Source organism: Solanum stenotomum, chromosome 8 (genome assembly GCF_019186545.1).
Source record: "Solanum stenotomum isolate F172 chromosome 8, ASM1918654v1, whole genome shotgun sequence".
Lineage (NCBI taxonomy): Eukaryota > Viridiplantae > Streptophyta > Magnoliopsida > Solanales > Solanaceae > Solanum > Solanum stenotomum.
The window spans coordinates 10,812,815-10,828,356 of record NC_064289.1 but is presented as its reverse complement, the minus strand read 5'-3'; the positions used below and the strand labels follow the sequence as shown (position 1 = coordinate 10,828,356).

General features: G+C 32.3%; 2 protein-coding genes across 3 annotated transcripts; one reads left to right on the top strand and one right to left on the bottom strand.

Moving 5' to 3' along the window:
- The first annotated feature begins 5,695 nt into the window (after positions 1-5,695).
- LOC125873265 (RING-H2 finger protein ATL3-like) lies at positions 5,696-7,259 on the top strand. Its single transcript, XM_049554163.1, has one exon. It carries the CDS (start codon positions 6,010-6,012, stop codon positions 6,904-6,906), a length of 897 nt encoding a protein of 298 aa, XP_049410120.1. The 5' UTR covers positions 5,696-6,009; the 3' UTR covers positions 6,907-7,259.
- Positions 7,260-7,818: 559 nt separating this feature from the next.
- LOC125874643 (ubiquitin-conjugating enzyme E2 34-like) lies at positions 7,819-13,854 on the bottom strand. Of its 2 annotated transcripts, none has more exons than XM_049555614.1 (10): positions 13,682-13,854; positions 11,315-11,429; positions 10,733-10,787; positions 10,288-10,326; positions 10,031-10,094; positions 9,845-9,906; positions 9,711-9,750; positions 9,369-9,396; positions 8,419-8,510; positions 7,819-8,241 (listed from the first exon to the last, which is right to left on the bottom strand). In XM_049555614.1, the coding sequence occupies exons 2-10, from the start codon at positions 11,369-11,371 to the stop codon at positions 7,983-7,985; spliced, it is 696 nt and encodes a 231-aa protein (XP_049411571.1). In that variant the 5' UTR covers positions 11,372-11,429; positions 13,682-13,854; the 3' UTR covers positions 7,819-7,982. The 2 variants fall into 2 exon arrangements, with proteins under 2 accessions (XP_049411571.1, XP_049411573.1); XM_049555616.1 differs by having other exon boundaries at positions 13,641-13,836.
- Between the last annotated feature and the right edge of the window lie 1,688 nt (positions 13,855-15,542).

Sequence of the window (15,542 nt, the reverse complement as noted above, 5' to 3'; positions counted from 1 at the left end):
CGGATAATTTTGTTTAATTGTTTGACTCATCAGATATCAATTTTTAAATTTACTAATCCACTATTCAACATATAAGATATCAATTGGTTCGGTAACGAATTTGCAATTATCGAACGATTATTGGGAGATGTATCAGCTAACCTCTAATTCTACGGTACCTTTTTTTTCGATGAATGCACCTTACAAAAAGGATGACCTTTTTAGAACAAGATCAAATGGATAGATAGATCCAGATTTTCGACTGCTTGTCCTATTTTTGTTGTTGCTGCATACTTTTCATGTACTTGTGTTTAGTGCTTTTCTGAAGTTTGTTGACTTGCTCTCTATTTTTTAAAGCAAAATAAATAATTGTAGAAAAGTAAATAGATTTTCATGGCTTTACGGCCTTAGCCTTTAGGAGCCAGAACTAACAAATTAAAATTATATTACTACTCTTATATATCATGTAAAACATTAAATGAGGCTAATATACCTAGAATAAAATATAAGTATTGTAACACTTAATGAGTTAACGATTACCCGATAAGGAAATTGAATAATCCTCTCTCACACTAATAAATCATTAATTATAAAAAAATAATTTATTCTCCAAGACTCTAACCATTTATTTGATAACCCAATATCCATAAAAAAGAAATTGACTTATCAATTGCGGTTCAATTTGAACCCCCCTAAATTCATACATAAGTGAAATTTAGCCCATTTTCATATACACTTCTCTTTTAATCTTATCTGTACACTACATTGACGAGCCGAAGTGCAGGCATATTTATCCTCCTTTGAATTCTACATGTACGCTTCATTTACAATATATACATAAATACGATCTTTAATTTGACTTTAGCGGATAACTATGCCATCTAACTTTGAGTTTACACAAGTAGACACTTAAACTTATATAAAATTGAACAAGTAGACACAAAGTGTTCTTGTGACATAATACAAGTCGGACGCCATATAGGACACAAAATTGTCATGTAGGGTGCCATGTAGGACGAATTTGTCTATTTGTTCAAATTTATACAAGTTTAAGTGTCTACTTGTGCACACCTAAAGTTAAAAGTCATAATTGCCAACTGACGTCAAGTTAAGGTCATGTTTATGTATTATGCCTTTGCAATATTTGTAACCAAAGATTAACATTAGTGTTAATTAAACATACATACTTGGTTCTTCAAGAGACGAGAAAATGCACAACCGTTACGAAATGACAATTTTTAGAAAAAATGTCTAAAGTTTGACTTTATCAAAGATTATAATTTTAATAAGAAATTTTTGGAAGTTAGCACTAGCTAACCAGATCAAGTGGAAAAAAGAAACCGATGAAGTATCAGTAAAATAAAGTGTTTGAAGTTTGGCCTTGACAAATCATCATATCGAACTTCAGATAAAAACATTTAATATTTAACCTTTATAAGATCACGCATCAATAAAAATGTTTGAAGTCAAACACAATTTTTCATAACTTTCAGTTACGTGTTAGATGTAAACTTTTATAACTTTCAATTTGCGTATATCTAAGTTATTTCCGAAACAAATGACTTAAAAGAAAAAGAAATACCTTGGAATATAAATTCAACGATAATCCCAAACACAATTGTTTGGTGCATAGATTATTGTCTACATTGCAAACCGAATGTCTACTGAATTTTGTGCCTAATTATGTTGGGCCGCCAAGAATTTTGTGTCCAATGGTCACATATATTGGATCTACTATTACATGTGCATTTACTTCCTTTAATTTGCACCAAGGACAAACCATTATATATTTCTTCTGTACTCTCTTTCTTCTTAATTACTTGACTATTTTTGAATCGACACAGCTATTAAGAAAATAATAATTGACATAGTGAGTTTACCATTTTACCCTTATTAATTATGAAGTGGATGAACTACAAACTTGAGATTTTCAAAAAGTTTTACCTTTTTCAAAGTAATTAATTGAGAGTATAATAGGTAAAAAAAATATTCTTTCTTGATTTGTCAAAATGGACAAGTAATTAGAAACAATTCAAAAAGGAAAAGTGTCCAAGTAATTAGGGACAATGGAGTAAGAAGCAACTCTTGTCTATTTCATGGTCCTTTTTATTTTTTTTGGTATTTTGTGTTCAAGGGTATTTTGTAGTTTTCTTGACTAATTTTTTTTTCATAATTGAAAATCTAGCTTTACTCATGCTTGACTAAGTCTTGAATCTGTGTATTGACCGTTCACTTTCTCAGTAGCAAAAAAACGTTTATTTGTGCTTATTCCTCACACCAAACGAGCCCTAAAAGTAGAAGGATAAGAAATAAATTGTTGATTTTCTTATGAATTTGTATAAACGTAATACTATATACACGTACCTTAAATATATATACACATATATCAAAAAAATATTAAATATTTTATAAATATTCATTTTAGTGAATATCGTATAGTAACTTCAAATAACTAATCTTTAAGTTCTAATTCCTAGATTTGTTTCCAATTAATAAGCACACATGAGTTCGACACATACAAAATTCAATAATTTTTGCCTAAATCTTATATTAATACTTAAAAAAAACCATATGATATATCTAAACAATTTACCCACAACCCAATAATCTATCTTTTCTAAACATAATTAATAATATACTAGCTCCACCTCCACTCTTGCCCATGAAAAAATGCATCAAACTTAATTTCTCTAATTCATACATATGGTGGGAGTCTTTTCCTTGATTTATTGAAGAAAAGGTAAAAGTCCATATACTACATGAGGAATTAAGCCTAACATAGAAATAGGAGGAGGCTAAAAGGGAAATGAGTGGGTTCGGTGTTAGGAGGGAAAAATTATTATAGTACTAAGTAAACATCATCATGTTGTCCATAACTATATATTTGGTGGAAAACAAATCATATTAAAAAGCATAAATCTAGGGATGGACAAGGATTTCTCTTTGACTTTCTCTTCCTCCAAACATCATGCCACACATAACACATAATGTTGGTCGTTAGTTCGGCGCAAATTTGTAACTATATATTAGCGGAATCAGAATTTTTAGTTTTTACTAAGAGGACTAGTTAAAAATATAAAAATATAAATACACAAGGAGAATTCAAAATAAACAGTGGCATAGTTACGTTGATTCAAGAATGATCACCGAAACACCCTTCGTTGAAAAATTTATGCATATAGGTTAATAACCATATGGGAGACCTAGGAACGAATCCTCCCTACTCGGCCATGAACTCGTCGCATGAGGCTTGTTTAGTGCAGTTTATATCTTCTCTGTGGTTTGCGAAAAAAGAGACAATTTTTTAGAGATATATGTTAAGATTTTGAATAATTTTTAAAAAAAATTCTAATTTCGCCACAAATTACACAAAATAAATGTATACCTAAAAGAAATTATCTATTTATATGGTCAAATTTTCCAAGCAAAGAAATGTCAATTGTCTCATGTAGCACAAGAATGGCTCCTCACTCTTTGCAAAAGCTTTGGTATGGGGCAATGGTTCTTTTAACAGAAATGTACTATGTTGTGAGTCAAGTCAAAATAAGAGTCAATTAAAAGAGGTGACAATAATTTGTAAATTAATTTTTGAAGTAGGATAAAATAGTACATTTGATTCACTCTTTGGTCAACAAACATGTTAAAACTGATTTCTGACATTTTTGAACAAGGAATTTATGAGGTTCATGTAACTAGAATTTCTTTTCTACAAAAAAAAGTCATTAGGTCAATATTTCTACTTGAAATATAAGTACACATTAACTAACATTTTTCAGATAAAAGAATTATTTGATGAAAAAGAATGGAGTATTTGACTTCTAAAAATTTAAAGTATAACCGTGCTCTTTAGTTTGATTTCAGTTGATATTTATTTCTTCCAACTTTAAATGTATATAAATAGACACTTATATTTGTATAAAGTTAAACAAATAGATATATGCGTTTTACCTGTCATATTATGAATTAGTTTGAAAGTATCTCAGGTAAATTGTCACATAAAATATCTTTATTTTTACACATAAACTAATATTTTCTCTTATTCAATTTATGAATGGTCATACAAATCAATTCCTTAAGAAATAATTTAATATCATATTTTATAGGAAAATTATTTTCATGATCCAGCAACCAAACGACCCCTTAAGGCTCCCAAATTTCATTTGAAAACAGAAGTGGAAAGGGAATCTCGTCACAATTTCTCATTTTGTTGATGGTTGTTGAAAGTCGTTAAACATTCAAACCTAACTACGACTGTTATAGTGAAAGATAAATAGAATTCCTCGATTTTTAATTAAAAGTCTCAAATCAAATAGTACTGATTTATTTTTTTGGTTAGCGATCACTTTTTCCTCAATTTAGTCCAAATTTCAAAATAAATACAGGAGCAAGAAAATCAAAATAAAAAGGTTCAAAATTATGATCAAAGTTAGGAATGGACATGATACAGTACATGTTGAATTATCATAATCGAACTTTTTGATACCGCGATTTGATATTATGTAAGTGGTATGTATTTTAATTTTTTTAAGGGCAAAGAGTCTGATATACCCCTCAACTTTGTCATTTGAAGTTGATATGTCTCTCGTTATGAAAGTGGCTCATATATATCCTTACCGTTATACAAACGGCTCACATATACCCCTACCGTTACAAAATGAGCTCACATATACCCTTCATTTAACGAAGTAAAAAAATTAGTTTCAAATTTATATTTTTGACTTTTGATTTTTTCTTTTTAAATCATTTAGGGGTTTATATGATTTTTCTAGCAAATTTCAAGGTATGTTATATTTTTTTTCGGACATAAATTATTTTTTAACTTCTTGATTATCATTATTTGAGTTTCTTATTCTTATTTTATTTTTTTCTTTCATTCCTTAGTGTAAAGGAAAAAATTTAAAACTATTTTTCGGATATATTGTAATTTATTTTTTGTATTTGAAGAAAAAAATTGAGTCATCTATAATAAATTTTACAAGAATATTAGTGAAACTTAAATAAATTTGACCATCAAAATAATAAATCTAAATTAGTCATTGAAACAAAAAAAAAGTTAAAAAAATAATATATGTTTGAAGAGGATTAAATATAGTTAAATATACCCATATGGGATTATATTTTTTTTAAATAATTAAAAAATTAAACTTAAATTAATTTTTTCACTTCCGTTAGAGAAAAATGGTATATGTGAGCCATTTATATAACATTAGGGGTATATATGAACCACTTTCATAACGAGGGGTATATCAACTCTAAATGACAAAATTGAGGAGTATATCAGATCCTTTTTCCTTTTAAAAAAAATATATGACGTGATATTCGATATTTATAAAGAAAATACGGAAATATCAAAAATTATATTGAAATATGTATTCACATATAATATTTTTGTATACATGAATATTAATGGTAATTGACTAACAAAAAGAATTAATTTTACTTTTTTTTGAATATTTTTATTTATATAAAATGTTAGTATGATATAATTAAGACGTTACGTGAACAGCATAACATGCCCACTCCTGTCTGGACCATGGTGTTAGAACTTAGAAGGTACTATTTGTTTGAAGTTTGAAATGTTATTTGTCGTTTTAGACGCCTTAGCAGCCATGGTGAGTCTTTTTTCCCTCATCTTTGACTCTAATCTTCCATTAAAATATCCCTTTAACTGTCATTTCCTTCTACTCTTTTCTTCTTCTTCTTCTACACTTTTTCTCCCTTTTCTAATTAGACCTTTTTTTTGTCTTCTTCAAACCTCAACTCTATACATATATACCACTATCTAACATATTTCCATCTTCATCTTTTCTCTTTCTACTTTTTTTTTTTTTTTTCATTTCTGGGTTTGTTCTGAATCCTAAAACTCTTACACTTGGGTGTTCTGATCGATTTTCAGTGTGTGCAGATCCAATTACACGAAGAAGAATATTAATAGCTCAGTTGTTAGAGTGTCGAGGATTCTGAATATTTGGTAAATCCAGAATTGCATTCAACCTTTTGGATTAGCTCAAAAAAAATAGTTTTCTAAAAATGGCAGATGTTTTGCAAACCAATGGTAAACTGGATAATCCAAGTATGATTGAGCTGACTGGGAAAATCCTAGTGGTAGCAGTCATAGTTCTCTTTCTTGTAGTGATGTTGGTCTTCTTTCTCCACCTTTACTCAAAATGGTTCTGGAACCAACGCCGGCAAGCGGACAACCACCGCAATGCCGCCACACGGCAGCGGCGGCGGCGCCGTCGTTTCGACTTTTCTCCAGGTCATGAAGTTAATGTTACATCTGTTCTCAACAGGGGTCTTGACCCTGTTCTTCTTAAAACAATTCCTGTAGTTTTATTCAATCACGAAGAATTCAAAGATGGATTGGAATGTGCTGTTTGTCTTTGCGATGTTTCTGAAGGTGAAATGGCGAGACTTTTGCCTAAATGCAATCATGGGTTTCATGTAGATTGCATTGATATGTGGTTTCAATCTCATTCTACATGCCCGCTTTGTCGAAACCCAATCATGTTACAAGAATCAACAATGGAAAACTTACTTAGAACACCAGTAGAAGAAGAGGATTCAGCTGAGGTGATAAATTTCCCAACTAATGTGTTGTTTTGGGGAAATGAGACTCAAGTGAGCACAATGGGTTCAAATAATTTGGAGGAAGATTTGCAGGGTCCTAATTCTCCTCCTCCACTACCACCACCACCAGTAGCAGCACCCTCATCGTCATCCTCGTTAGATTCTACGAGTGATAGGCCGTGTGTTTCATTGGTAATCGATATTCCAAGGCAGATTAACGAAGTAGTAGAAGAGGAAGAAGATAAATCTCCAATGCCCACAAGATTGAGGTCTTTGAAAAGGCTCTTGAGTAGAGATAAGAGGACTAATCCTTCTAGTCCAAGAATTAATGTAGATTTAGAACAAGGAGGCAGATGAGGTGAGTTTTTTTTTTTTGGATGTAAATTGCAAATGAGTGAGAGATCTTTGATGTTTGCTGCAAAATTTGGACTCTCCAAAAATGTTGTGGCACCCGTATCGGATCCTTCAAAAATGCACTACTTTTGAAAGATCCGACATATGACTGATGATATTTTTGAAGACTCGTAGAACTCTCATTCGTTTGTTATTCTTGATGCAGATGTGAAGTTTTGACACTTTTCATGTTCTTATAGGCAGTAAATATATAATGTATATGTATAAACAACAATGCAGTGGGCTTCTCTGTTTGAGAATGAAACAATTTATCTTTCTCTTACAGAAGAGTATTTCAGTTACTTTGTTGAAAAATATCAATGCATTTTTTGTTGCAAAAAGAAACAATCAAACCAAGAGTGATCAAGCCAAATTATACAGTAGATATTAAGAAGGCTATATTGACCAAACAAATTTCATTTAGGTACTTGAAATCTTACTCGTTTTAATTGAGCATCTAGACACTTTCGTTTCAAATTATGAAATTGTTTTTTTGCGTATGTTCTCTTATGCTAATTACATGGATAAGTATACCACTTATAATATATCACCTTAACCTCAAGCATATTCCAATTGAGGATGATGCATACAATTGAAGGAGATAACATATTTAGGTGATTAACTTATTTACATAATGAACATTTTAGATTACACACCAAATGTGTTACCAAAATTTAAACAAGAAATATATGATAACAACATTTTATTATGTGTTCATGTGCTCAATTAAAACAAGTCAGCAATTGAAATGTCTAAATAAAATTTGGTGAGGGATTGTCGATTGAAAGTAATGCTTTATGATGCTATTCTACATCATAGAAGCCAGTGTCCTCGAGGATTGCCACGTTAACTATTTAATGGAGATGCTAACCAATGTGAAATTAAATTTTCTTTTCTAAATTTGCATTAACCAAATGTTGGCAAACCTAGAGATATATGACAAACCTAGAACATTTTGCACTTACAGGTGATTACACAACCACAGAATTCGGATACTTTGTTCTAAAGAATAGCAAGTTCCCTGCTAATGAAACTCACCATCAAAGCTGAAGTAGCGGCAGAGCCATTACAACACCAAATATTGATACTAGCAACAGCAATAACCAAGTTGGCAAAGATTTCCTCCGTTGGTTCTCCATGTCCTTATGGGGCTCTATGCTATTCAAACCATCCAACAAGGGTGAGGAAATTTCCGCTTGAGTTGGCATGGATGACACCTGCTCCTGATCTGGTTGCACCAGGAGCTGCTGCTCTTCATACTTCTCCACATACTCTGGAAACAATTTTCTAAAGGTAGGGCTGTGATGCAAAATTAGTTATTAGGGATCAAATAGAAGGAGCTGTTGAAGCAATTGACTGTGAAAATAGTAGATCAATTATCATGTAACAGATTTTTTACTGCATGAACTATACAGCTTAAGGCAATTATCTGAAACAAATACAAGGTATGCAGCGTTGAACTCGTACTTGACTCACTTTTTACAATTGAAAGCAAGAGAAGCCTTAGCAAGCTTCTGTTTCTCAGCAACTGTTGTTGTTACACTGCCTGTGGTAGGGCTGGTGTCCATCTGCAGGATGGGAGACATAAAAGTTGCCACTAATGCAAATGAATGTATGGGAAGCAAAAAGAGATTTGAACTATAGGATATACAGAAAGGAATATTTCATGGATCTGGTTTCAAGATATCTACGATAAGCATTGTGGACAATGCAGGCCTAATATGGACCAGTTATTCAGCATACTAAAATATAGGGGTTCCATATTCATGAAAAGCCAGATTTGAAATGATCCATGTTGCGGAACCAAGAGTCCAAGACAACCTATCTTACTAACAATAAGGTTAAGGACCTCCAACGCCTATAAATAGAAGCTTCTTGAAGTTTCTAGACAGAGAGGAGCAACAAAGTCAGAAAAAATTGAGTGTAACCATGGATTCTTTTCTATCCAAAAAGAGGTACTATACAATCACGGAAAGAATATACAAATTAATCCACCATAAGGTCTCTTCACATCTCTCTCTTTGTGTGTGTGTGTGTGGGGTGGGGGGGGGGGGGGGGAAGAGAGGCTGGACAGACAGTAAGAATGCTTGAGCGACAGTGTCAAGAAGCAGTAACCATTTCGAAAGATATAAAAGAGAAAGGTGTCCTAACAGATGGGTGGGTAACTGAGAGGGTCACCTCTCCTTTGCACCATTCGAAGGTGGCTTTGCGTTATGTTAAATAGGTCAGTGGGATGAGATAGGATTTAATTTCAGCCTATAGCTGGTGGATTTCTAAATAAGGACCATAATTTGTTTAGTGCTGCTTGATGTGTAAAGACAGAAGAACCTAACTGTCATACACATGAAAGAAATGAGCATTAACTAAAAAAAAAGAGCACAATTCAGAAAATAAATCAGCAATGAAAATGAAATCAGGTCCTTTACCATAAAAGAGAGCAGTCCAGTGAGTATGCTGCAGGAAAGTGGAGGAAGATCAATCCAAATGAAGAAATATGACCAAGAAGCAAACATAGTAAAGCTAAATATTCAACTTATTTCGGAAAAACAAAAATACAGGTTTTTGCTACTTTGTTCTGAAAAGTAATCAGAAAAATACTTCATAAGTTCATATCACATTTTTGTTATACAAAAAGTGGAAATAAGTTTGGTGGGCAAAACAAAGATTTTCAGACAAATTTGACTGAAAAAGAGGAGAGCTGTGGGATGGCGAGACAAATAAAGTCACCATATGTTTTACTCTTTGATAAGTATATTGTAAGTTATTACCTTGACACAGACCACATAGGGTTCCAGCTCTCTGGGTGAACTGTGAAGCAATATGGCATAACGAAGGTCAGGAACACCAAATCCATTCAAAACAACAAACAATAGTAACTATAATGCACTCTATAAACACTTACAATCACTCATAGATAAACAAATTTTCTTTTGCGTCATAAACCTTCCATTTGGAGTAACCATGCTACAGACAAAGCAAACATAGTTGATGTGATTCCAAATAACAAAAAGAAAAACCTTACTGAGACACATTGCTCAAAGAGTAGAAACAAGTCTGGGATAATCAAACTGATTTGAATATAGTTTACCTGATTCCAGGAGGTTTAAATGGATATTCTGGAGGAAACTTGATCTTACCATAATACAATCCACCTTATTATTGAAGTTGGCAGCATTTCACAAGCAACAACCAAAAGAGAAAGACTAACTCAGAGAAAAACGACTAAGTATTCAAAGGTGATAAAAAAGAGTGTCAAATGATAAGGTTTGGGAAGAAGGTGCATCACATTACAGTATTAGTGCATTGTCAAAATAAATATCAAAGTTAGTTAGGGAAAGTAGAAACCTGCAAAAGGTGTTCCTTCACTCCCCTCCAAAACGTAATCTGGACATGAGATTTAGGTAAAAGTGGGAAGATTAGGAAAAGCAAAGCAAACAGGTAATGAGTCATCTGACGAAAAGCAGCTGAAACTATAGCACATTGGCAAGTAAGCCGAGAAAAATATATGCACTAGAAGAAGAGCATCAGTTCATACATGCCAATTTCATTCCTTTATCGGTAATTCATTTAGGTGATTTGTATCAATTTAGTTCTGTATTAGACTGCCTTACGATAGTGTATTTAGATGCATGGGGCACAAACAAGTGAAAACAAAAATTCATGCAAAGGAATAAGACAATCTGCTTATTTGGGAGAAAGAAAAGGAACTAGACAAAGTTCATGGAAACCAATTTGTTCAACTAAATATATTGACAAATACAGGTTGAGAGAACAAGCAGCAGAGACTTACGCCACTCAAGAATATCATTGGGAGAAGGGCGGGCCACAACATGGGAGACAGGTTCCTGCAATATCACAGGCTTCATCACTTTCTGAGGACTCAGATCAGAGTATAAATGTCCAAACACACATGGGAAGAAGAGTCTAATTAAGAAAGGCACAGTACTTGTTGTCCAATACCAATAAGTCCACAAAATAAAGCTTAGGTTCAATTTGTATAGGAAATAATAATAGAAGTGCCATGCTTTCACCTCTGGCAATCAGGAAGAGAAAAGCACAACTTCAACTAAATTAACATATGTTAAGCTACAATAAATTCCAAAGGTAATGTCATAGGGGCAAGAAGATGAAAGCCAAAACTAGAGTTCATAATATGTAAGATCCAATGTCGTTAACCTGCACTTTTTTTTTTTTTTTTGATAACCGAGAAATCCGTCTGTGACCCGCCCTTTTTGGACCAATCACAGCCTTCTAAACTCGGTGGATAATGGGACTTAAGGACATATTCATTTTCATGGGAAGTAAAGGAAGCTGCCTTGTAATGCAACAGATATATGTATAATATATTCACTGAAGGAACAAAGATACATACTTTACAAAGTGCTCTATATTCCTTCTGGAGTCGCTTTACACATGCCTTTTCTGCCATGTCTAAGCTTCAAAATGCAAGGAAACTACAGGATGATACTTGGAGTTTCACTTATTCTCTGTAAACATATGAGATTTGAATAAAAAAACAAAAAAATTAAAGGGGAAAAAATTAAGAATGACGTAGGTATATGATACTTAAAAACATGGCCAAAGAAAAATTAAGTCAATGTCAATCAGTGCAGAAACATAAAGAAAAAGAGGCTTAAGTATATAATCTTATCCTCCAGCTAAGAATGGTCATCAATCCCACAAGAACAAACACTTAGAAAGTGGTGAAGCCAGGAACTGAAGGGGGGAAGGAACTTATATACAGAAGGATTAATATGAATTTTCAGAAGTTAGAGGGGATATCAGTAGATTTCTAAGGCACCTCCAAACTTCCCAAAATCCCAAAGGACAAAAGGCTGTAATCTCAAATTTTGGTGACGGACACTGGTCAGCCTCTCCCCAATAAAATTCACCAGGTACATCATCCAGGCGAAGCAGCGAACTTTTTTCTTTTCTTTACGAGAGATAGAGTCTGTCTACAACAGAATTGAATTTTGTTTTTGATTTGTTGGAAAAGAAATTAGCCATCTGTTGAGAGGTCTGTCAATGCTCTTAATAAGAGGGATCAACACCTTTCAATCCCCTTCTCATTAGCACTCAAGGGAAAAATATCTTGGCATAATTGAATAGAAGTATAACAATGTATAATAAACCAGCTATTCGAGCATCATAGTGTATGAAGTGTGTCTCAAAACAATCATATTAGAGGATAAACATGTGAACATAGAATCATTGGCGAACTATAAAATACAATTGGAGCCACTCTACAGCTTGGCTGAAGCAGGTGATATCCATCTTTTCTACACAGAAATCTATTGCATAAGAAAAGTAGAACGCCAAGAAATGCATGATCTGTTATCACACATGACATTTTGGTGAACCAAAGTCTTTCAAACTACCCGAGAACCAATTCTTTGATTATTCACAATATTTTATAGTGGAAACAATCAAATATACCCTTGTTCTATTTGATATAGTTCAATATACCCTTCCTCTGAGTACCATTCAATTATGACCCCACCCTTATATTTTGCCACTAATGCCTTGATTGGAAGGTTGTTACTCATTGTATTGTTAGTTTAAATACAATATTTATTTTGATTGTTACTTAAATGTTATCGTAAAGTATCATTTAAATCCATCGTTAGGTAATGACAGAAAGTCTCATTTTGTGTAAGGACCGATTTGATGTGATCGCGTGGTTACCTTAATATTTTCTTCTCATTTTATCTTTACTTATTATTTAATAATCTTATTATATGCTTTACACTACCGTTTCATAGTAGCTCTATCCATACTATACTTTTCTTGTTGGTATATCATTCAAATTATTGACGTGTGACATTATGTAACGACGGAGAATGATACAGTCTATACAAACATTGTATTCATTAAAACATACATGATACAATACAATACATTATGAAATCGTACGGAACAACCATCCAAACAGAGTGTAAATGGTTGTTATGTACAGTTTTGTAATGAATAGTTTGGATAGATTGTATTTTCTCCGTCACATATCAACGATTCAAATGATAAATTTACAAGGAAAGTAGAATACGGATTACAGCTACTATAAAAAGGTACGATAAAGAATAAAATAGAATTATTAAATAACAAATAAAGACAAAATTAGGAAAAAAATATTATAAGATAATGACGCGAACACACCAAATCTTTCATTACACAAAATAAGACTTTTTGTCATTAACTAATGATGTATTTGAACAAGCACTACAATAAAATTTAATTAACAATCAAAACAAATATAATATTTAAACTAACAATACAATAGATCCGTTAACAACTATCCAAACAAAGTGTAGTTTACCGTTAATTAATTTAGACTGAGTGACACTATGCCAAGCTCATAAGCAAATAAATTATCGCCAGTTTCAAATTACAAACTCATACCCGACCCAACAATTCAACAACAACAATATACCTAAATCCCACTAATGGAGTCCGACAAGGGTAGAGTGTACAAAAAGAAACTCATACCCGACCCGAAACCAGTTATTTCACTTATTCTCTTTTCCTTCCAACCTCCATCAATGGAACCCTCTTCTTTCTCTCTCTCTCTACAGCTCCTTTCTCTCATCAATCACATATCAATGACAGAAAAAGGATCCACAGTCACTTCTATAGGACTATCAATTCAATCAAAAGCAGAATTCATAGCAAAATTCAACAAACTAGATTGCAAAATAACTCACAATTATAGAGTCGAAGGGAAGTGTAGGAACAAATAGATTACCGCACTGAAAAGGGGAATTGAAATTGAGAATCTCAAATTCCCAAGTGGAGCTTTGACCCTTTATTGAAATTTTTCTGACTCTTTTTCTGCAGCCCACATCAGTACTATCAGATTTTTCCTATTTGGGAAAAACAAAAAATAAGGTGCTTATTCGTGTTTTACTTTACTTTGCCATTTATTTGGGGCCGTTGCCATATGGTTGAAATTTTGTTGGCCCATGTTGCTCTCACGGCTCTGACTCATGGGGCCCACATCTAAGGTTTCGAATGCTCGCACACCCATTGATTTTGTACCGGATAATATATATTTTCATAGAAATTTAAATAAATGGTATAAATTAAATAGTAAACACTCAGTAACAAGCAGTTGCTTGGTATAGTGGTTATTTGTGGGTGCTCAAAGTTGTACGTTACATTTGTTGTGACTAAGTTCTCAATTTCCAATGTTATAAATTCCTGAATTCGTCATTAGGTTCTATTCATTTTTACTTATCAATATTTAATATCTTTTCTTAAATATATGCATGCCAATTTTCGTCACTAGGCTCTTACTTCATTCTCATGTCTTTTTCTTTTTATATCTGATCTTTTAGGTGCGTTTAATTAAAATTAAAATAGGTATTGTCGACAAACAAATCGGTGAAAAAGACCGTACTTATTTAGATTCAATATTTTTCTCATAACATGTGATGATAAGGAAAACTCATAACATGTGATGATGAGGAAAATGTTGATTTCAAAGTCAATATCACTTTCATCATTTTATTTTATTTTGACGCACCTATCTTATTTCTTATTAAACGCACTTAAAAAATAGAATAAACAAAGGAAAATACTTCGAGATATGAAGTAAGTAATTCATTAAACTTTTGATGAAGCAAATCTTGAAACATTTTTATTATAAGGATTAATTAGTCTCTTGGAGAAATATTAGCACCAAAAAGAGAATGCAATAGGAGTAATAAAACAAGAAATTTGACTATTTCACTGCTAGAAAGAACAGTTGAATCGTCATTGGCCCATGGTTAATAGAAAATTTCTTTATTTCCTTTGGATTTGTAATTTTTTTTTTCTATTTTGCCATCACTCTTCGTGTTTCTCTTCTGAAGCAACATTATAATTGAATACTATTAGCTAAAATCCTAAGTTGCTCGATTTTTTTAAAAAATATTTAATAATTTACTGATGTTGAAATATTTGAAAATTTATTATATTTAGATAATCCAATATGCATCCAACGAGATCATCGAATAATCAAAGCAACACAGGTGTTTAGGCAATGATGAAACAAAAGTATAATCCTTCTCCATATTCACTTTCTTTTTTAAATTTAAAACTTGATACATAAATTCATATTTATATATAAAAAGAAATTATCATTTTAAATTTTATAAAAAAAAAACTCTTGCTCAACCTCAATTTTTATTTTTAAGTTCCCATTCAAATATACATATGTCGTTAGTAAAATAATTCATATCTATCCTTAAAAAATTGATGGACCTCCATATCATTTTGACTTATTTTAAACTTAGNCTCATCTTCTCAAGATATCATCACCATGGCCGACAAATTCTCATGAACCCAAATATTATTCTGTATTGTTCATTTATAACTAGATCAAATCAAAGTAACTGCTACAGAGAAAACTTTAATTCAGAGTGGGTCTTGATTGTTTGTCTTCGGAAGAAATGAATCTTAGTTTTGATTATGTTATGCCACAACGCAAAAGGATCAAAGGGAGTATTGTAGAGAGTTTTTGTTTGCTGGTGTTCTTCTAAGGCTTTCTTTGGTTACCGTGACATGGATTTGGTAGTACCAATATTACTTTGATATAGCCCTTGAAACATGTGTATCCAATAAGT

Bases quoted from the DNA above. Each gene is read 5' to 3' on its own strand.
- LOC125873265 (XM_049554163.1), top strand. From the start codon at position 6,010: ATGGCAGATGTTTTGCAAACCAATGGTAAACTGGATAATCCAAGTATG.
- LOC125874643 (XM_049555614.1), bottom strand. From the start codon at position 11,371: ATGGCAGAAAAGGCATGTGTAAAGCGACTCCAGAAGGAATATAGAGCA. The intron at 10,327-10,732 runs GTAAGTCTCTGC...TCTCATGTCCAG, and splicing joins CAATGATATTCTTGAGTGGC to ATTACGTTTTGGAGGGGAGT. The intron at 9,751-9,844 runs GTAAGTGTTTAT...ATTGCTTCACAG, and splicing joins TTGTTTATCTATGAGTGATT to TTCACCCAGAGAGCTGGAAC.